Below are 24,557 nucleotides of genomic sequence, written 5' to 3' on the forward strand. Positions count from 1 at the left end.
GTTACTGGTATTGATTCTATAGGTTCCATACTGATTGATATATGCTTGTTGTTACTGGTATTGATTCTATAGGTTCCATACTGATTGATATATGCTTGTTGTTACTGGTATTAATTCTATAGGTTCCATTCTGATTGATATATGCTTGTTGTTACTGGTATTGGTTCTATAGGTTCCATACTGATTGATATGTGCTTGTTGTTACTGGTATTGATTCTATAGGTTCCATACTGATTGATATATGCTTGTTGTTATTGGTATTGATTCTATAGGTTCCATACTGATTGATATATGCTTGTTTTTACTGGTATTGATTCTATAGGTTCCATACTGATTGATGTATGCTTGTTGTTACTGGTATTGATTCTAAAGGTTCCATACCGATTGATATATGCTTGTTGCTACTGGTATTGCTCGTTAACATTTGGCAAAGCAGTTATGTAGTCGTAGTTTTGATTAGCTCTGAACTTGATATATTGTAGACTTCAAACTGTAATACTTTAACGTATTGACTATAAAAAGAAGATTTGGAATGATTGTCAATGAGACAAATCTCCACAAGAGACAAAAATGACACGGAAATTAACAACCATAGGTCACCGTACGGCCTTCAACAAAGCCCATACCGCATAGTGAGCCTAATGTATGTACAACATAATGAACGAAAAACAAATATGTAACACAGCAACAATAGACAACCACTGAATTACAGGCTCCTGACTTGGGACAGGCACATACAGAATGTGGCGGGGTTAAACTAGTTTGAAGGCGCAAACCCTCCCCTAATCTGGTACAGGGGTGTAACATACAACATTATAACATTCTTAAACACAGTGATATACAACAACAGCAGTTAAATTACAATCTTTATCAAAAGGTTTATTATGACAAAACACAAATTGCAAAAGTACAATTCTTTAACTTGTAAGTTGAAACATAATGTTAATGTTTTATTTTTACCACATCATTCTTATCGTATCGAGGATTCTTTCCTCTTCATTTAGAAATTAATGACAATGAAATATAATGCTAATTTGATACTTATTAAGTTGCACAAGTAAGACATTATATATACAGCAATAATAACCACATTATTTTTTGCTTTGGACATGCGCATAACGAATGTCATTTAAGAATAGAATAAACGTTAACAATGTGATGTAGAGAAATGTAGAAATAAAATCTGCCAGTAAAACCATGATCGGGACAAACATCTTCTTGTATTTAATCAACTTACAACTTTAAAAAAGGTTTAAGGATGATATGTAGTTCTACTTCATGCTAAATAAAGGTTAACAGAAATTCCCTGTGTCTATAGAAGCAGCATAATCTTATTTTAAAGTCATTAGTTTGTACAATGTGATCAAACAAAGCGAACTTTCCACTCCGTAAGCAAAATTGTTACGATAAGACCAATGAGACAGTTAAGTCATGTTCAGCTAAAGTTTTCTTTCTGTTTCAGTTTTGGGATATTTAAGTATTAATTCGGTGTGGTTTCTGCCAGTTACAATTTAATATATGTTTAAGGTTATGTTTTCTTATACAGGTAAACAGCGGTATATTACTGTTGCCATTAAATATGTTGGAAGAAAAATAAATGCCTAATCATGCACGGGTGTCTGCTATATGATTTTCATTACTGTCCATATTTGGAAAGTAATTGTAGCATTCACCTCTTCGTCGGACGTCTAATGTATGACAGTGAAGGCCTCCACCAAATCTGTAACAATCTCTATATGGCACACGTATACATTTTATACCTGGAATATATCAATTTCAAATAATATGTTACAGTGTATTTATAGTAAACCGATAATTTTATACAGTCATCAAACAAACTACATATACATCTTACTATATAACAGAAGACTTTTAACGGTTTTAAAACGACCACACAAAAGTCAAAGATTTCTCTTTCTGATAATTTCATTATGACAATGTCTGTCATGAAATCAAAATGATCAGTTTACCGTTGGAACAGCCATAAAGCTCTGATCATGTGCTTCGAGTTTATCAATTATGTTCATCAATTTATATATCAAATTCCGTTCGGGAATAATTGAATCTAGAAAATGAATCCTCTTTACATTGAAAGCAAGTAATTTATCCAGTTTCTTTTTGTTAAATATTTGTTTGTTTTTGTTGTGATTAAGATTGAGACACGGTATTGACTGCTGTACCCCTATTTTGACATTTTTACCTATTATGTCTGTTTGTTTTATTCGCGCATCGTTGTCAATATAATGGAATTTGATGCGACTGTCAAACAAGTGAGAGGTTTAGAGCTATAAAACCAGGTTCAATCCACCATTTTCTACATAAGAAAATGCCTGTACCAAGTAAGGAATATGACAGTTGTTGTCCATTCGTTTAATGTGTTTGTGCTTTTGATATTGCCATTCGATTAGGGACTTTCCGTTTTGAATTTTCCTCGGAGTTCAGTATTTTTGTGATTTAACATTTTACACACTCCGCGTACTTCTTATCTGACATAACTTCACAAGACTACAACAAAGTTAGGTATAGCAGTTTCGTACCTAATGACTCTAGAAAGTTGATGGTAGGTATTTCAGTTTCCTCAACAACAGCTCTATCTGGTCCGACTAATAACATATTCATACTTAACCAGGCACTGGACATACATAGATCAGGTACCGTCATGGTGTTAGGAGGTGGAGCATCAATTATCTGAAAGAAAACAATTGACATAAGCCTGTAAAGGTCAGTGATATTAAACTTTCGACAGTTAAGACTTATTTCAACGAAACTGATATTTTATAGGAATATACAGAATAAATAAAGTCAAATAGAAAATAGATCTTAATGATGTCTTTGTAAAATATTTTCAATTAAACCTGGCTCTGTGGTTGTTTAGCGTTGATGACCAAATTGTTATACACAACTTTTGATTTTAGTGTAATTCAATTTATTTGGTAATATTGGTGTACTCCAACTATTGGAGAATGACAAAAACTCACCAAAGACACAATGCTTATATTTTAGTACACCAGACGCGCTTTTCATGCTTATAAGACTCAGCTGAGTTTGAAGTTAAACACTTAAAAAGACAGCTATTGCAGGAAGATAAAGAAGAAGGAAAAAGATTGCCTTCAGGTGTCTGTTGTAGTTCGTGTGGTTAAGTTTCTCATTGGTATTCAGCATCTCTTTTCATTTAGAATTCAAACATTTGGTTTTCAGTAGTTATTAAGCTGTTGTAAATATTACACCTACAACATTTTAGAATGGTGTTTTTCACTGCCAATCTAAATACCAAAGCATCGTATATTTCACTAATTTCAAAACACGACCAAATTATAAATGCCTATACATATCTCAAAACTGCAATTTTTAATTGTTTTCACCAGATATTTAGTGTTTATCTAGAAGGACATTCCTAACATAAACGAAAATACTATAGGAAATAATTATGTTTATTTTCTTCAGAATAAAATTTATTTAAATTTCGCTAAAATGTGTTTCGATATAAGTGTAACGAAAATGGGTCATAGTTCATTTATTTTGATGTGAAATACCAGTTGTCTTTTCCTGTTAATTGTGTTTCTATATGTATATAAGTTTCTCCATAGTTGGAGCACCGTCTATTTGTTAAAACACCCCTAAATTTGGTATAGTCTTGATTTTCACCCCTTTAAGTATAATGAACCGTTCCATATGGTAGTATATAAACCAGCTCAAGACAGAGAAACTTTGTCAGTTATATGTGGACCGTTGAAGTGATAACATCAGGGATTATTTTCCAACTGGTAAGTAGAGTGAATTAAGTGATTCCAAAGGATATATAAATAGTGTTCGGATTTATATGTGGATATTGCAATAGTGATTGTGATACAATATATAAAGTGAATCTGATATATATAAGTGGTTATTGTATTAATGAGAATACAAGGTGTATACTTGCTGGTGTTGCAAGTTGTACTATGTGGAAGTGTGAATACTTCATAGATTTGTATTAGTGAGAATACAAGGTGTTTACTTGCTGGTGTTGCAAGTTGTTATATTGTGGAAGTGTATTAGTGAAAGTTCTCTGTGTTAAACCTTACCAGTTGGATAATATTCATTGTGTGGGAACTCAAAGGGATAGTTAGTGCTTGAGTTCAGCTGTGTTATATATATATATATATATATTCCTTGTGAATTGAAACATTGTGCAAGTGTAATAGTGTCATTGTGTTATTGTGGTAAGTTGCAGACTAACAAGGTGATACTACATATTGGTGGACGTTGTAAATAGAAGTTGTATATATGTGATTTTGTGTTCATACGTTTTGTGTGATATTTGCTTGATGTATGTTGCATAGTAATCTGTTGGTGACATGGTGTAATAAAGGGCCGTATGCATGTTGCATAATAATCTGTTAGTGACATCGGAATAAATCGGTCTGAAACATGTTGCATAGTGATTGCATAGTGACATTGTGTATATATATTCTGTTATGATACAGTGTGTTTATGCATTGTGAATGAGGTACTTCACCTTGCATTTTGATTTATGTGCATCGTGCTGTGTATATATTTTTCGTTGTAAATCCTTTTATGGATGTGTTGATTGTTTGAATAGGACAACTGGTTGTGGTGAAAAATTGAGTTGAACACTTGAAATCCTGATTTATTCAGATACGGATCCATTGATCGCCCGGTTACACGTTACATATTTAAATCAAAATGTAAACTTTGCCATATTGTAGCAAAATTCCTTTACAGCAATATAGAGTGTTACATAAAAAGTTTGTTTTATAGAAATAAATAAAATTGTTGAAAAATATTTGAAGGATATGTCAGCTTTCTAATTTTTTTCTCTTTACATTTGAGTAGTTTTGAACAACTTTCTGCTTTTAGTAACATTAAATTAAGCTGTACCAGATCCACAGTGATGTCTGTTCAGGGGAAGCCAAATACAAAATACATACGTTGATCAGCTGACAAAAAGAACCAACAGTACATCCAAACCGAGACAAGGAATCAGAGCAGATACGCTATCCGTATGTTCATGCCAGTAGCGATGTCCTGAGCTGGACGGCGTATGATACCCTATGCCTATGGGGTGAACAGTTCATCAACGGAAATATCAACCCTGTGGTCAGAATAATCTTAAATGCTACCAATGCCACTGCACCAGAAGTACATTTCTACAGTTATTGTCGCTTCAGTAATGATCGGGACAAAAATATATAAAAACCCAATAAAAAAGTTTAAGAGCCGGGTTAACTGAAAAAGAACATAATTATAGCCACACCCGGACAATGCAGCAGAGTTAAGCACGAGGAAGATTGAAACAAATTGTCCCTTCCTCTTTTTGGAGTCAACTAGGGTGCATCGACTTAAATTCTGTAACTTGCAGAAATGTTTTATTCATAGTCGTTGAATAACTAAGTATTCGAATCCCAAAACCAGAAATGTTAACGTGTCTTCATCTTTTCTTCCTACCAACCCCACCCCCTCCAATATCCAATTTAGTAGTAAACTAAATTATTTCTAAACGGGAAAATTACACGATTTAGTAAAATAAAATAAAAAATAAAAAAAAATAAGAACGATTATTCCTTTCCGATTTTTTTAACATTTCTTACATCATGGATGATGCTGTTAGAGCATAGAGTTAAACTGTTTATTTATAAATGCAGTCTTTTATTAAAAACTCATCTAAGATACCAGTCTGGTGATTTGGTACTCCAGTCGCGCCTTTCAATTTATATATGACTCTTCAATAGCGCTCTATTCAAAATAAAATATTCATTAGTCGCGCTCAAAACAGTTGGAAGGTCAAATCACATATAAAGTTGAAGAATTTAAATCATTCATTATTACAATCCTATTTTAAATAAATACTTACTTCCCAATTAGACCCTTCGAAAATTCTCTCTTTATCTTCCTTAGCGATTGGTCTCTCTGGGCAATTGACGAGGATACCTTTTCTCTCTTTTGTAGGTGGTACCAGAGGAGCCAATGTACTGTCTATTCATTTTTGAAAGAAAAGAAAAAAATGCTTATGCAGATATATAAGAGCAAATACGATTTCATATTCAATAATTATCAACTTAAAGCACTAAGTTATAATATAGTTCAAATTTCTTAAGAGCTGCCTTGTCTTTGAAAGTCCGAAAACTGATTATATATTTTCTCGATGAAATGCAAGTAATTTTGATTCCTTCTTTTCTTTTGTCGCATTATATTACCTTGTTTTTCTCTTTCGTGCAACTTGTATGTTTTATTTGGTTTTTGCCCTTTTTTGGTCTCTGGTCGATACTTGTCTCATTGACCATCAAACAGTATCAAATCTAATTCTAATACGGATAGATGAAAATGTGTAATACCGATGACGTTGCCTTGCTGAAATTGCTTTTTGGTCCAAAGTCCAATACGGAAAAAGCCATAGTATTTCATGTGTTCATTCAGGATACTCATTAACGGTTGCAAATGTTTTACGCCTTCAAGTATAAACGGAACAAATCAAAGTATTTTTGTGTGCGACATGTTCGATAACTAACACCAAAAATCACGCATACAGTAATGGTCCAGTATCTGATTTATTCTTCCCATGTACTTTATATTTGCTTGATAAATTGAATTGCATTTAGTATTAATTACTTAAACATGTTAAACAGATGGTAAGAAATATCAACACCACTACGACTTATAGAAAATAAAAGTTACATTATGATTTATTGGACCTCATCTATTCGATTTTCAGGGCTAAAGTACAGTTACCCCATATCCTATATCAGGGCCAATACACATAAAGTCAGTAAATAGTTATCAAAAGTACCAGGATTATAATTTTATACGCCAGACGCGCGTTTCGTCTACATAAGACTCATCAATGACGCTCAGATCAAAATAGTTAAAAAGCCAAACAAATACAAAGTTGAAGAGCATTGAAGTCAATAATCTTATACTACAAATTAATGAAAAGGATACTTAAAATACAACCTATATGAATTGGATATAAATCGTCAGGAAAGTGAATCTCGTGCACACGATAACCACGAGATTTCACGTGACGTCTCAGCCATTCGATGCCTTTCTTATTAGCTGTGGTGCTCTGCTGTACTATCAGATCTTTCCCTAGTCTCAATACTTCTGCAGCGTCAAACAACTAGATAAATCAGGAAAATATAATATTATGGCATTTTATCTGTTTTCGTGGCTGTCAAAAATATTATGAAATAAATTGTATTTTTATGAGTACTTGATTTCGCTGTATTGACAAGTTCAATTGAGTTCTACAGGAAATTCATATAAATGTTTAAACCCTTAAATTAAGTACCTATAAAGTTGAATACCATTAATACCGAACTCCGAAGAAAATTCAAAACGGAAAGTCCTTTTTCAAATTGCAAAATCAAAACTCTAACTCATCGTACGCAAGGAAAACAACTGTCATATTTCTGACTTGTATAATGAGGTGTACATAACACGTCATATCATGCCTCAGTATTGTACATAACACATCATATCATGCCTCAGTATTGTACATAACACATCATATCATGCCTCAGTATTTAACACATCATATCGTGCCTCAGTATTGTACATAACACATTATATCATGCCTCAGTATTGTACATAACACATCATATCATGCCTCAGTATTGTACATAACACATCATATCATGCCTCAGTATTGTACATAACACATCATATCATGCCTCAGTATTTAACACATCATATCATGCCTCAGTATTGTACATTTGTTATCATGCCTCAGTATTGTACATTTGTACATAACACATCATATCATGCCTCAGTATTGTACATTTGTTATCATGCCTCAGTATTGTACATTTGTTATGATGCCTCAGCATTGTACATTTGTTATCATGCCTCAGTATTGTACATTTGTTATCATGCCTCAGTATTGTACATTTGTTATCATGCCTCAGTATTGTACATTTGTTATCATGCCTCAGTATTGTACATTTGTTATCATGCCTCAGTATTGTACATTTGTTATGATGCCTCAGCATTGTACATTTGTTATCATGCCTCAGCATTGTACATTTGTTATCATGCCTCAGTATTGTACATTTGTTATCATGCCTCAGTATTGTACATTTGTTATCATGCCTCAGTATTGTACATTTGTACATAACACATCATATCATGCCTCAGTATTGTACATTTGTTATCATGCCTCAGTATTGTACATTTGTACACAACACATCATATCATGCCTCAGTATTGTACATTTGTTATCATGCCTCAGTATTGTACATTTGTTATCATGCCTCAGTATTGTACATTTGTTTCATATTTATAGACACAAATACGAAAGTACAAAGAGGCACATAAAAATCATAAGAAAGAAAAAAAAACAAGTATAAAAGAGGCTGGAATATGACACAAAGTGCTGTTCGAAAACTGCTCCGACTTTGTTAAAGCTAATTAAAAGCCCAGATATAATTATAAACCTATCGCAATACTTATGGTACGAAATGATTTAATAACTTTTCCATGAAATATAAGACGAGAAGTTAAATAATATAAATATTCTAAAGATTTTATTGATTGTGGATGTGCAGGATTCGCACTCGCGCTGTGCGTTTGTTGAATTTCTACTAGAGATCATAAAAAATGTCACTGCATACGAAAAAGCTGTCGCCGAAATAGAGTAGGAGAAGATAATAAATCAATAATACATTACTGAAGATTTTGATAAAAAAAAAAGGGATTTTCTTTTAAAATGAGATCTTTGTTAACGAGTTTTATAGTAAAACTTAGCCATTCAAGTATATAAAACATTATCATTTTTTTGGGGTTAAATTTGAGGTATCATTTGGCTTCAATCCAAATGGAGCGTAACCGGATGCGTCGACATGATAATCGTCTTCTGCTATGCATGTACCCCCTGTCATGCAATTCACACTCAGTAAAAAATGCCACAATTGTGAAGAGGACACAACCGATCAAGTTATAGTTCAGACGACTTACTGGTACTTAGTACATAAAGCCATTTGACCGCGAAAACATGTCGCTAGTGAGTTTAGACACTGACATCGTATCGCCCAGCCAATTCGTGATGGAGACCGTAAAACGTATGTAGTGTCGATCTTAGTTGTTCTTCGTCATAACTCTGTTGGAGCAGTTTGTGTGTAAGGAACTCATCTCTGTTAATGAAGTCGGTATAGTCTGAACATGCACGAGCAAAACGCAATAACTGATATATCTGAACGCCATACGATGAAATATATGTTACTGCTGAAAATTGGAAGTTGGCAATTGGTTAGTTCAAATCATCACCTTTGTCATATATTTTAGATTTGAAGGAAAAGATTAAGATATGACGCAGGCCTTCTTTTTGATAGTATCATTAATTTCGAGTTCACTGGGATATATATGAGATGTAAGCACTCGTCAAAACATTTACTAAATTTTATCACCGGTATAAGGAAATAATTCGTAAATATAACTCAACATGCAGACATCTTATACGTTCAGGTATTTCACATCCAAAATTTTATGGAAATATTCTTTATAAAGCACAAAAATGTCAGTATTCTCCTCAGAAACTAACAAAACCTTTAAATAGACTTATTAAAAGGGGATATAGTTACGATACTGTTGTCAGGTCATTAAAGATTGCATATTTTGGCTTTAACATTGATTCACTGATAGGGTCTTTGCATCGGAACTAAACACATTTATTTCTTAAAAAAAACAGTTGTTGGCATGACACGGGTTATGTTCTTCTCATATATTTTATGATAGTATGATACTAAACCCCTAACGGGAGGGATTGTACCTGATATTCATATGATGAAGACATAATCTTTCAATCAGTTTAATTGAGGTCTGGAGCTGGCATGTCAGTTAACTGCTAGTAGTCTGTTGTTATTTATGTATTATTGTCATTTTATTTATTTTATTTTGTTACATCTTTTGACATCGGACTCGGACTTCTCTTAAACTGAATTTTAATGTGCGTATTGTTATTCTTTTACTTTTCTACATTGGCTAGAGGTATAGGGGGAGGGTTGAGATCTCATAAACATGTTTAACCCCGCCGCAATTTTGCGCCTGTCCCAAGTCAGGAGCCTCTGGCCTTTGTTAGTCTTGTATGATTTTAAATTTTAGTTTCTTGTGTATAATTCGGAGTTTAGTATGACGTCCATTATCACTGTACTATTATGCATATTTTAGGGGCCAGCTGAAGGACACCTACGGGTGCGGGAATTCTCGCTACATTGAAGACCCATTGGTTGCCTTCGGCTGTTGTTTGCTCTATGGTCGGATGGTTGTCGCTTTGACATATTCACCATTTCCTTTCTCAATTTTACTCATTGAAATGTGCGTTAGTATTAGGCGACAGAAAATCATGAATATATTTGAAAGTGAAATTAGATAAATTTTCAAGATTTGTTTATTTTTCTGTATTTGAGAAGGTTATGTATAAATTTTGTCTCATGAGTACGAAACTAAGTTGGTCAGTTGTTGTGGACAAGTAGTACCCATTAGCATACGGACTGTCTGTTGAAATATTATTCCACCAAACTCAACAAATATGGTGTCGATCAAAACGTCAACCATTGCGATCTCATCATCTATGATGTATTGTAAAACAGTGTTCTTCACAAAGTAAGATTTTCATAACCTAAAACAAGGAATTTGTATCTACGTTTACCATGTTTGTAGAAAAGGCTCTGTTTAACGAGATGATATAGTCGATCTTTCATTTGAGCATGGGGAATAGTAGTGTTAAGCGTAGAATATATCAAAGATTTTGATATTATTCCAAAATTGTAAAGATTGGATTGAAAATCTTGGTTTAAATCTTTAGAATTTTTCAGAATCGATATTTGATTGATCCCTACCGGTTCTGTTTCATTGATTTGATATTTATAATTCCGTATCCATTGTTTACGTTCCTGACAATTGATGTCCCACGGAAAGTCTACGTTATACATATCATCTGCCATGGTTGGTTTCGGAACCATCGTCCATAACATTTCTTTATCCTTTTCGAAGTAATCGTTCATGATTTTCCTAAAAATAAATTAGAACTATTTGTTAATTACACAACTTATATGTCCAAGAATAATACAAATCAAAACCGAATTTTTAACCGAAGAAAAAACTACAGCGAGAGAGTGCCGCTCGGTCGATAATACCTATCAGAGGCTACCAAATGTACGGGTTAATAAATAAATGAACAATATTGTGTTTCAAAAAAATGCTCAAAGTTTACATTTAAGTAAGCTTTAACTACGTAACCTGCTAATCCATCAACCCATCCACCAATCCATCATATATCTCTCCATTCATCATCATCTCTCGTCCAGAAATACAACTCTTTTCTAAAGTAAGGCGTCCTATTGGTTGTGCAGGATGCATATACGCAGACTAGTCGGTTGAAATGAAGAGACGTTAAATCCGATGAAGGGCGAGTGTCACACGTTAACGAATCAATATACAACAACGGTTTGAGCCCGGTCAGAGTGAAGGCATTAAATCCGACACGTTACATAAATTACACTTTTAACAACTTTTGAGTCCATAGGTGTCTTTAAGCAGAAATTGTCAATCCTTGAACTACTTTTCTGTAATTTTCAAGTAAAATATCACGTGCACATTTCCAACTTTTAATCCTAATTGTACTACTTTGCAAAACATTAACCTATCAGAAAAATATCATTTATTTGTTATCTTGACTTTACATGGAATGAACCGACCGGAACGGACAATAACTTTAATTAATTCAATCGATTATCACTGAAGTGTTTTGAATCGAGACAATTCAATTGCATTCCTACCTGTATGCCATGGACTCAAAATATCGAGCTCGTCTGCTCATTGTGGTTTCTATAATCTCATTTCCTATTACCAACAGGGTGTCACGTGGACAGGAAGCTCCATGTTGATGCGCAAGTGAAAAGAACGGTGTCTTCGCTGGTTGTGTAAAATCGATTTTTTCCGGTCTTCTGACTGTGACATTACACTGGGATGTAAGAACCCTCTCTAAGTTGTCCATTTGGATAGCTGCTTTATCTATATGCTCATCACTTCGCTTCCCTGACCTGAGAGAAAAAAAATACTATCAATATATCATTGATTGATTGATGCTTGCAAACATTCAGTGGAAAACATTTCACACATATCTAGGAGGAAACAAATAAACAACTGATACAATGAGAAGGCTCTGCAAGGCATCATGACCGGACGATACTAATAATTTAATTCTCCACTTTTAAGTATATTTTTACGTTAGAATTTATAGATATCGTACGAACTTCCATAATTCATAATTATAACAATGCATTTCACAAACTCCCTTACTATTTCAGAAATTCTTTCACATGCATTACTTTAACAAATTAGTTGTAACATTTATACCTATATGTTTTTGTGTATGTCTTGAGTCAGGAACATCTTTGTATGTTAAATTTTATTGAAATTAATGTGTTTTGTTATTGAGGAAATTTGGTAATGGTTTGCCGATCTGTAATAGTATTTGCTACATTTAATCCCTATATATGCACTTGATCAGTGTTGAAAAATGTGTGCTGACCAGAGGATATAAAGTTTTGCTGTTTGTGTCTATAAGTTGCTGTCTCATTAGTTTTTACCATACATCTAAATCCTCATTTACCTCTGAGGGGGTTTAAATCCTGGTTCCTCGTTGGGTACACACCAGAAGTCTGATACTCCAATTATGATTTCTTCCAAAGGATCCCAGTCATTATGGGAGTTTACAATCGTCATGGCTTTAGTGTTGTTTTGTTGAACAGCTGAAAATATAAACAAATAACGAACATGACAAACGAGGCAATGAACAATAGAAAGGTAAAAAAAATAATTTTTATGAAATAATAGGTCCATATAATGTGTCTGTATAACATACCTGATATATATAACAATTCAATTTATTATTTATAAAAACTTTTTTTCAAATACTTCGTTTTATTGGTCGATTACTTTCCCTGACAGCTGTTGGTTACATGCACTCGTCTGTTCTGCTTGTATTTATGTCTTCATTGTTTGAGGGCAAATTCAAATGCTATGAATGTTTTTTATATTTGTAACACAACACATGGTTATTTGGATAGTTTAGGCAGACCACCGTCATTTTACGGTGAACATTTATCCAATTGTATTGCCAGAAACAGTAAGCGATGTATAATGTTATCTCAAGTGATTCAACCAAGTGACTCCTATCTGTGTGGGTTATACGTACTTTTTTTCATATTCATGAGATTATGTCATCATGTGCCATTTTATAGATTATATGACATGTTCCAGTCAACATCAAAACAAAACGATGAACACATATAACTCTCATTTATAACTGTTATCTTTTTTTTTTATTGTCAATAAAAAGTAATCAATATTTTAACCATTTTATATTTGTCCTTTTCTTTTTCTTCAGAGCAAGAACACCTGGAGGTCCGTTAAGTACACCTGTGTTGTTCTCAGAAAACACCAACCCATTCCCTGTTTGAGTACTGTTGTCTAGTAAGGTACTCTTGGACTGTACGTCAACTTTTCCCCCCTCTTCTGCTGCACTTGCTTCAGTTTGAACACGTTCCTCTATTTTAGGGTCATTATCTGCATTATTTGTTGAAACCTTTGACATCTCCTCGAATTGTCTCTTGGAAATCAGTATGAGTTCCTTCGCCATGGCACTAAATATACCCTAATGCTGATGTTTGGTAGAATTTTATTATATCGTATCAGTAGTCTTTTCTTACTCCGATGGTTTTCTGTCTTTGAGCCTAATCTAAATATAACGGATCTGTATGGTGCTAGTGCTTTCACGTATTTGGTTTTGTTTGGAAATATACCTTTGTAAATGATCAATGCAATTTCGGATAATAGGTCAATTTGATCTGTGGTGATATGAGACAAAACAGCTTTTCTTTGTTTCGGAGTAATCTCGTAAATAAACTTCAAAACAGTTTTATTTAGTTGCATGCGTCTACTCATTGTACTGTTTGGTAAGAAATGAACATCTTCTAAGCATGACACATACTTTTATACAGGTTGATACACCACACATACGTCACCTGGAAATATACCAGTTCGTAACATGTATGTTTTATCTCGACGAGTGGACAGGTCTACTAAAAGATAGTTGAAGGATTTTTCAGTGGCTTTCTGGAAACTATCTAAAAAATATTTTGTCTTGCCCGGTAGAATTTGGGAGGCAAATGACGAAAGCTGTCTCATGTCTCTAGGGTTTCGAAATAAAACAAAATTTACACAATTCAAAGAAATACTTCTGGCATGTTTCCCAGCACAAAATAAATTCTGCGAGATGAAACAGCATGATGCCATTCTGTGATGACTGGTTACAGTAAACAATTGCAGAACATCATCCGACTGAACAAGTTTAGACATCAAGTCATCTATTATTATCAAAGCGTGTTTCATGTCGTGAGTGAACTCCTCTATTGTCTTTTTATCCGGTAGACCTTCGTGAAATGTCACATCTTAATTCTCTCCTCGCATTTCTTGGAATACAGGTTGGTCTTCGGAATACGCATTCAGTATTCTCGTCCGGGGTTCGGTAAACATTACATTCGCATTTTCTATTAATTTTTTGGTGAACATTGTCTTTCCGGATTGGGTGGGACCAACTACACACATCGTCGTTGGGGCCATAAACGGTAAAAAGGACTTCATTCGACATCTTCTTTCGGTGATGTCCTTGTAAGAAATGAAGGGGTTGTTAGGGTGACATCAAATAAAAAAAAAAAACACTTTCATTTCAATGCCAATGTTTTTTTTTTTTATTTCAATAAATAAACAGTTGATTACAATACAAATCTTTTTTTTTTTTATTTCAATAAATAAACAGTTGATTAAAGTACAATTTAACTAGTTCATCGTTTTGTTTTAATGTTGACTGGAACATGTCATATAATCTATAAAATGGCACATGATGAATATGAAAAAAAGTACGTATAACACACACAGATAGGAGTCACTTGGTTGAATCACTTGAGATAACATTGTACATCGCTTACTATTTCTGGCAATAAAATTGGATAAATATTCACCGTAAAATGACGGTGGTTTGCCTTAACTATCGAAATATTCCGGATCAGACGAATTATTAAATATTACACATAACCAGTGTTTTCCCGCATTGGGGTATGGATCTGTATTGATGATATATATCTGTGGAAAGTGATCCTTTGTACGAAACGGAAGTCCATTTTTGGCAGTTATCTTAAAAACACCACCACGTCTTTGTAAACAGATGTTATTCTGTAGTATTTTTTTCAGTTGTTGCGAATTCATGGTTCTACTATTTGTATGTTTCTTGTTTCGTCGCAAGTTAAAATGGCCTGTGTCTGATAGTAACACAAGCAATTTATAGTCTCTTTAGTAGCCGATTTAAACCTCATTTCTAATCTAGCATTTCCGTTTCTCACTAGATTTAAAAATTCCTCCTGAAAATCATACGGGTTTAATGTAAAAGCGATGAATGTGTATCCTTTTCCGAAATCAAAAAGGGAAATGGTGAGGGCAGTATCTTTGTTCCACTTTTCACATATTTCAAATAACCTGACATAAGCAGACGTATAATTTCTGTTCGTTCCAAAATCTAGTTTCATCGGTGACCCATATACATCAACGCCATTAATCTTTAAAGACACCGATTCCATATTAAAAAGTGTTTAAAATCGAAAGGATTGATCGTGTAATCACCATTAACAGCCTTTTGTGGCAAAAGTCCAAACACAACCTTATCTGGAAGTACTTTTGGAAATTTGGAATACCAATATAACTCAGTGACACCTTTCTGAATGACGTTCTGAGTAACGTGGCTTCTGTTTATCAAATATTTGGCTGGATGCTCTCTAAGAAGATTTCTGTGATTGATAATGACGCCTGGATCAGGTTTGCACCTACATGTGCGGTATAATACATCTACAATCTTAACCTGATAATTGAGATCAGCAGGAATGGTGTGGAAGACCGGAATAATTTTAAGTATATATCAACTCCATTTATCAAATATTTGTCCAACATAAGAGAATCTTCTAATAGATTTCCTTCTAACTCGAATATTCTTGATTCTTTGGTGTACTCGTATCTGCTATCATACCCCGAATTTAATGAATGAGAGGGAGTTCATTGGGTCGCCGTCTTTCATGAACAACTGACTCTGAAGTTGTGAATTTTGTTCATCGCTGCCTGATGATAAGATTGTTTTTAAGTAGGCTTTCTACGGATAGTTATTTGCGTTGACTGAAACCAATTTGTTGTTCATGTACACATCCACATGAAAAAACATACTATGTAGTGGTTGGTTGATTATACCGGTGTGTTCCTGTGCGACTAAATGTGACCCGTCAGCTTTCAATATTTACATTTTAACACAAAGACGTGATTTTCGAAGGTCAATATAGTCATTTCCAGCCCCAGATATCACTATTTCAATAGCTGTAGATTCATTTACTAGGTTCGATATGGGTCGTTCTTCTGTATTAAACGTTTCAACGATAGCTACCTGGTAAGGTGGTGACGCAAAAATGGATAATTCCATCGGCTGTCCAATTGATTTGTTATCTTCACTCAGAAAGGCCATTTTTTTTACTTACAATTTCCGCTTTTTCTTATTTACAATATCCTTCCAAACACTGTCAATGTAATCTCTATTATGTTTTCTTATTCTTGAAGTCTTTGTTTTACGCTTTTTTTTAATATGTATTCTTGGTGACAACTATCTTTTTTCTGACACTGTTTTTTTTTCTTTTCTTAACTTTTATACTCTTAAAAATCTTAACATGCAGTTTTTTCTTACTGTTGTTTTCCTCTAATTTGGATTCAGCTTTTTCTGCATCTGCTTCAACAGGTGCCACTAGTTTATTTTGTATTAATGTTGATTCTGTTTGTGTAGAATTAGGATTCACTGGAATCAGGTAGGATCATCTTCCGTACAATCCACGACCGGTTTGAATTTTGTTCTGTTTTCTAAAATTTGTATGGATCGAAAGATTTCTTTGTAAAAGTTTTTGCACATCACCGGATCCGTGACGTAGGTTTGACTATTCATTTTATAGTACATACGGAAACTTCTTCAGGTGAAGTGTAAAAGTCACTTTGTTTTTCAAAAATGAATCATTTTTTCCGTTACCATCCTATATATACATGCAAATCCACCAATTCATTTCTTTTTATGTCTTTCACTTCACGTTGTGGAACCCTTGAATTAAACTTAGATGGCCATCCAAGTCATTTTACGAATACTTCCTCTTCCCTGTTCTCCTTATTTCTTCTCTTTTTTATATTTTTTTCTATTTTATACGTGTTGGTATCGTCTATTGTAATTTTCTCAATTTCGTAACGGTAAAAGGATCCAGCCAAAATTTCGCCTGACATGTCTTCTAAAACGTATCAATCCCGATTTTCTCTGATGAATCTTTTGTAAATCTTGAAATATTCTAACGTCCAATTTTCCGAATAACCTTTATCAGATACTTTTTTCAAGTATGACACCCTCACAATGGCTCCGGAATTAAATTTGAATGTTTTTGTTCTAATTTTCTTTTTTTTTCAGATTTCACCGGTTTTACGTCAACTTTTTTCCTTTTTCTATTCTCTCTCGTAATGTACATATGTATCTCTCTTTGTTACAGATGCAAGTGTTGCTCACCTAACGATTTGTGTGGTGTATTGTTGTAACTTTTAACTATGTCTTGTAACACGTCTATATATCAATTAGTTTGTGTCTGCATGAAGTAAGCGGCAATTCTGTTTCTAATAGTTCTGATCACTCTTTCTGCATAGTTGGCTTTAATTTGACTAGTTTGTGTGTAAAAAACATGATTTTTTTCCTTTTGTTAATATTTCTTTACTTCAGATTTAAACTCTCCACCTTTGTCAAAACGAATCGTTTTTGGTTTTATGGTGTTATTTTGTGTAAATATATTTTCCAGTGCTTTAGTTACTGATAAACTTTTTTTTTTTTATCTTTCAATGGTCTCTAATTATCAGGTACAAAGTAAAAACGTCAATCAACACTAATAAAAATTTGTTCCCTGAATTAAACTTTGTAACATTCTCCATAGACATCAAATCGCCATCAAACTGTTCATTCATACAACTCACGACAACTCTATTCCTTTTGAAACTCCTTCTGACAGGTGTTTGCACCGAATATGCTTCGATTTTTCTTAAAATGTTTTTCACCTGTCCTTTACCTATAACCTTGTAAACTTTGTCAGGACCAGAAATTGTACATCTAATAATGTCTTACAACCTTATAGTGTTCATTTTATGCTTAACAATTCTGTTTAGTCATCGTTTAAAATATTATAATTTAAAAACATTTTATTGTATCATTTGATGAGTGTTCATATTGTATTTCAAAATATACAATTCCTTACCAGACACAAGTTGTTTCCTTTTCCCTTTTTCCTTTTTCGATTTTTTTTTCCCCTCAAAATTTTTTTCACAAATTTTTTTTTCCTCAAATTTTTTTTCCCTTAAAAATTTTTTTTTTCTAATTTTTTTTCACAAAATGTTTTTTTTTCCTCAGAAATATTTTCCTCAAATTTTTTTTTCCTCATTTTTTTCGTTTAATTATTCATTTTCTATTTCCTTTTTCGATTTTCATTTCCTTATTCGGTTTCTATTTCCTTTTTTGATTTTCATTTCCTTAAAGGAAAAAGAAACAGAATAAGGAAATGAAAATCAAAAAAGGAAATAGAAACCGAATAAGGAAATAGTAACCGAATAAGGAAAAAGAAACCGAATAAGGAAATGAAAATCAAAAAAGGAAATAGAAACCGAATAAGGAAATGAAAATCAAAAAAGGAAATAGAAAACGAATAAGGAAATGAAAATCGAAAAAGGAAATAGAAACCGAATAAGGAAATGAAAATCGAATAAGGAAATAGAAACCGAATAAGGAAAAAGAAACAGAATAAGGAAATGAAAATCAAAAAAGGAAATAGAAACCGAATAAGGAATAGTAACCGAAAAAGGAAAAAGAAACCGAATAAAGAAATGAAAATCAAAAAAGGAAATAGAAACCGAATAAGGAAATGATAATCGAAAAAGGAAATACAAAACGAATAAGGAAATGAAAATCGAAAAAGGAAATAGAAACCGAATAAGGAAATGAAAATCGAAAAAGGAAATAGAAAACGAATAAGGAAACGAAAAAAATGAGGAAAAAAAATTTGTGAAAAAAAATTTTGAGGGAAAAAAAATTCAGTTTGGACTTGTAATATTTTTCAAAATTTGAATATCGAAAAAGGAAAAAGGAAAAAGGAAACAACTTGTGTCTGGTCAATTCCTTAAATCATGGACGGATAAACATATTTTGATTAATAAGTGTGAAACTAATGGAGGGGGTCCCATTTGATTTCAAACCGTAATATATAAATATAACAATACTATTTAATAAATAAACTTATTTGGAGGTAAACAAATTTCCCTCGCCTTATTTTTGGCAAATACCCCATGCAAGTATGATATATTTGTTTATCATATACTTGTATAAAATATTACTAAAATTTTACAGTTCAATAACATTTGAAAATATCAAAAGGCTATGAAAGGATTACTAGGTTTATTGATCAGATTCCTAAGAAACTCCATAGCGGGCTGATAAAGGTACCTTTATTGACTGCTTCCGGAATGTTATCACATGCCTTTCCGTTAATTTCCGTGACGTTTATCACATGTAAGTTCGTGCGGCTCTTGGGCTGATATCATAACCTTGGGCCGATAAAGGGTCTGATATGAAAAATGCCATGTAATAATCTATACATAAAATTTGTATTTGGTAAAAATATATCGTTATTCGAGTCTGATCGTAAAATATAGTGTTAATAAGAATAGATGACTTTAGCTGTACGCCTCAGAATGTAATAAAATTAGATAAAAAGAAGATGTTCAGGTGAAAAATCTTTTATTTTTATTTTGTATTGAATGATATATTATCATAGCAGCATCGAGTATATATCCCTTCTCGAAAGTTCTGCCATCGACTAGACTCCCCTCAGTTATATAACATTGGAAATCTTATCAATTTGAAAAGAACGTTCATTCATTACGTCTACAAGGTATTTTTTAACGATCTTATCTAAACTATTACTTATAAATACATTAACGCTAAAATATCATAATAAATTGGTTATTTCGTAAAAGTACATTACAGTGACAATTTCATATGCATAAATACTTTGAAATTTTTCATCCATAAAAGATTAAAAAAAATTTAAAAGTATCGTCTCTTTTGAAAACTCAAAAATTAAAATTACTTAGTATATAATTTAAAATTCACAAGGGTGCGCATGGGATTGGTTTTTTTCATTCCTAATTCCTTTCCCTTGGCTTCCCGTCTCTTTTCGTTAGAATCCATTTCCTTTTAGCAGTCCCCTTGTCCCTTGTGAGTGTTCCAAATAGAAGAAATACATGGAATTTATGCTATTTATTTCTCACGGAGTAAATATTACTGCCCTGAATAGTCTTTCCATAAGGAACATTTGAAATGAAATTGTCTTTAATAATGTTTCCAAGGGTATATCTTTTATATAAGAAACAAATATACTTTGATATATGTGCTATGCAGTGTAAACCAAAGATTAAATTGGTGCATTAGGTATTTTAAATCTTTCAATCACTTTTGTGTTTTGATACAATACCTATGCACATTAAAAGTCTTATTTGTCAACCTCAGCGTATATAATGTTTATACTATTTCTTAATATTATATATCATTTTTATAGTTTTGTAGTTTGGTGAAAGTCAGGGTTTCGGATTTTAGGATGGATAGACAGGCTAGCGGAAAAAGTGGGTACCCATATTCCTGCAATAAACCCCTTCCACAACTTTTAACTTAAAAACTTTCGAACGTTACATACTGTCCGTACTACATACATAGATGCTGTGCCCCTTTTTCATGTATTCATTTCGGATATTGCTGAATTTCCGGAAGTTGAAAAAACTTGTTTATTTTACAACAAAAATGCACATATGACCAATATCGAGGAACCCTTAGTTTACTTTGCAAATAATCTAAAGTATAATTATCTGTTTTATTATACTTCACGTTAAAATGCCAGATTTTGATTGGCTAATACGGGGGAGATAATTTACTCTATCCCATGGCTGAGCGGGAGACAATTTTTTGAATGTCACCCTCTCGTGTAGACCAATCAGAAATTGATAATTTAAAGGACAATTAATTGAATTTACATCAAACAATTAAAGACAATGCTTAAGTTCTAAGTTTTGGCTCAGAACTTTTTCATTAACTGTCTAAATGAAAAAAAAATGAAAAAATAAAACATCTTCACTTCTGTTGATTTTTCTAATACCCGTAACGTTGGTATGTACATGACGTCATAGTAAAATACTTTGAGTTTAAAATTCAACTGTAAAAGACAATAATGAAAGGACATTCAGTATAATAAATTGAATAACACATAGCTGAGAGGGTGATAGAGCAGATTGGTACCCCTCGAAAAAGCAATCTAATTAAAAACCGATCTCTCATCGCTCCTGTTTCTGATATGTCGCGTGGCGACATATCAGAAACAGGAGCGATGAGAGATCGGTTTTTAATTAGATTGTCGAAAAAGCATTGTCGCCACGCGACATATCAGAAACAGGAGCGATGAGAGATCGGTTTTTAATTAGATTGTCGAAAAAGCATTGTCAACCTTGGCTTCGCCGCGGTTACCAATGTTTTCACGGGGTAACAATCTGCTCTATCACCCTCTCAGCTATGTATTATTTATATATTATACCTACTCGGAGGTAGGCCTATATCTGAAACGTCCGTTTCCGTTCACTGAATATGTTATAATAAACAAAAAAGAAATGATTTATGCAATTTTTTTCTCATCCAGCCCATAACTGTATTAACGTACGTTTAACCCAGTTTCAAATGGTGCATTTCAGTTTCAGAGAATGCTTGCTTCAGTTTGTACGGGGTCTGCGTTTATCACATGTCTCTAGTAGCGGTTGAATTAGTCCATTGTTTGATTTTGTTTTGTCGCCGGGTTTGTCTTTGTTCTTCAATGTTCCTTCTTCTTGAATTATTCTTATTGATGACAACATGAGCGATCAAAAATACCAAGAACAATAGCCTGTCATTATTTTATTTTTTTGTTTTCCTATCAATTACTTTTTTCTTAAATGAAAAGCTTTAAGGCAAATCTTATAAAATAAGGAGATGTGGAATGATTGCCTTTTTGACAACTATTCAACAAAGTCGAAATGAAGCAGATGTAAGCAGCTTTATCTCACCGTACGGCCTTCAAGAATTAGAAATTCAAAAACCCCACAGCGACTAAGGCCCCTGCAAGACAAAATTGGCTTCATGTTTTGCAAGTACATACACACTGACGAAATTTTACGAATTAAGTTAGAACCAGTTCAAAGACATAATTAAAATAACTAAACCATATCAAATGCATATATATGAGATATAATCTTATAAATTACCATAAAGCGTCGCATGCATCATGAATCTAAGTAAAACTTAAAAATGGAAACCATATATATGGCCGTTTTTCAATAAAAGCGTACTTTCTTGTCCCAGCCACTTTAAAAAAAATGTGTTTGATCTTTGCAAGTAATTTTTTGTGCAGTCAGTACATTGAATTAGATATAACAAACAGTTTGTTTTTTAGAGAGATTGATAAGATATTGATTCCTGAATGGTCCAAAACAACCAAAATGGCATGTCCCTAGACCGCCTGTTCAACATTCATACTCTCAAATATCGTAAAAAAATGAAGAAATAAATATTAATTTTACTTAATATAAGTTCTTTAATAATTCAAAAGTATGTTTAGAGCCAACATATTTTAATAAACAGCTTTGAACATAGGATTTTTTATTTTAGAAGGTGTGTCCCTAACACAATGTCCACTACGAAACGAAGTCATTAAAACTTGCTTATAAACAGTTTTATTAAATCAATGTAAATTTTTGTTTGCAAGAGATATAAACATTAGGGTCTTACAAAAAAAGTGATGCTTTTATAACGGCAATTAAACTGTTGGTAAGAAAAATTGAGCACATCAAATGGACCAGAGTGATACCATATTTTTGTAAATGTCCACTACGAAACGGGTCAAATCTCCTTCAGTAACTGGTTTTAAAATTATGAAAAAAATATCAGTGTACAGCTTAATAACGCTTTGATGAATACAGTCAGTCTTGTTACTATTGCAATATTGGGGTTGTGAGAAAAAAATAAAACATGTGAATACGTCCCCTACGAAACGGTCCCCTACGAAACAAGTTTGGGAGAAAAACGTTTCGTAGTGGACACTACCACTACCATGCAGTCTTTTTTTTTTTATTCTTTTTTCAATTATATTCGTGCAAAGCAAATAACAAAGGTTAGTTTCACGTAACTTTTATTTAAGAATTGAATGCTTCTTTTTGTAAATTTATTGGGGTGTAAAAGCGTTGACCGAAGTACATTTTGTATGAAGCGCGGAAGCGCTTCATTCTAAAAATGTACGCACGGTCAACGCTTTTACAACCCTATAAAGTTACAAAAAGAAGCATTCAATACTTATAATTACATTTTTTTTAGCTATGATCATGAAAACACGAATTTTATATATTTTATTATTTAATTCACCTGTGCACTTTATTGTTGGAGCACGTGTTATCATGAAGAAAAGTTGTATTGAGCAATGCAACTGCTTACGGAATAACACGTGATGTACAGTTAGCCAATCAGAATAAAATATTATAATGAAACATACATCTAATGTAATTATTATGTTTTTATTAACATAGAATAGGGTTGATGTCAACTACGAAACTTTTTGTCCACTACGAAGCGGTTTTGTCAATTACGAAACGCATCAAAATGTCCACTACGTAACATGAATTGTACCTTCATATGTGAAGTACTGTCTAATCTTTATCAATAAAAAATGGTTCTCCAATTCAGAAAAAAATGAGATTTTTCTAGTATATAACGTATACAAACTGGAATGTCTATAGGAAACATTTAAAATTGCAAAAATATGTGTGTTTAGAAGCAGTTTCGTAGGGGACAAAAGTCCCCTACGAAACAGTACACAAATTATGAAAATAATATCATTTTAAAGAGTATTTAAGATTGCACTTTTTGTTTACAAACAGGTCTATAATAGAGGTATTCAAAATAACTCTTGAAAATAAATTTTAGACTAGTTGATTTTCCATTTTTTTTAGGTCTGAAAGGAACGCTTTTATTGAAAAACGCCCCTATGTGTTTAACAATTATTCCTCCATAGCGTTATTAATAATGCAGTGTTCTGGATCCGCTTATGACATTATGTCTTTGTCTTTTCCCTATTGTTGCATATTATTCGAGTCTAAAATTGTACATACCAAATAATCTGAATTTAGGAACAGCTTTATTGTCTAGACTATCATTACCTAAGTTTATTATACTTCAAGTACTAAAAAATTAAATATTTGACAAAATCAACTCACCTGTACAACTCAGAGCGACCCCAAAAGTGTATAAAGTTATCTTAACGTGAAGAAAATTTGATGATGTAGATGATTAACTTTGCGTGACACTTAATAGTTATAGCCACTACAAACCGGTAAAAGTCTGA

The 24,557-nt window shown here is 32.9% G+C and overlaps 1 protein-coding gene across 1 annotated transcript; it reads right to left on the minus strand.

Moving 5' to 3' along the window:
• Positions 1–859: 859 nt before the first annotated feature.
• On the minus strand, positions 860–24,557 carry LOC143075057 (glycine amidinotransferase, mitochondrial-like). Its single transcript, XM_076250318.1, has 8 exons — positions 24,430–24,557; positions 12,605–12,743; positions 11,769–12,032; positions 10,830–11,001; positions 6,949–7,114; positions 5,852–5,973; positions 2,538–2,688; positions 860–1,760 (listed from the first exon to the last, which is right to left on the minus strand). The coding sequence occupies exons 2-8, from the start codon at positions 12,715–12,717 to the stop codon at positions 1,606–1,608; spliced, it is 1,143 nt and encodes a 380-aa protein (XP_076106433.1). The 5' UTR covers positions 12,718–12,743; positions 24,430–24,557; the 3' UTR covers positions 860–1,605.

Source organism: Mytilus galloprovincialis, chromosome 5 (assembly GCF_965363235.1).
Source record: "Mytilus galloprovincialis chromosome 5, xbMytGall1.hap1.1, whole genome shotgun sequence".
In the NCBI taxonomy this organism is placed as follows: Eukaryota; Metazoa; Mollusca; class Bivalvia; order Mytilida; family Mytilidae; genus Mytilus; species Mytilus galloprovincialis.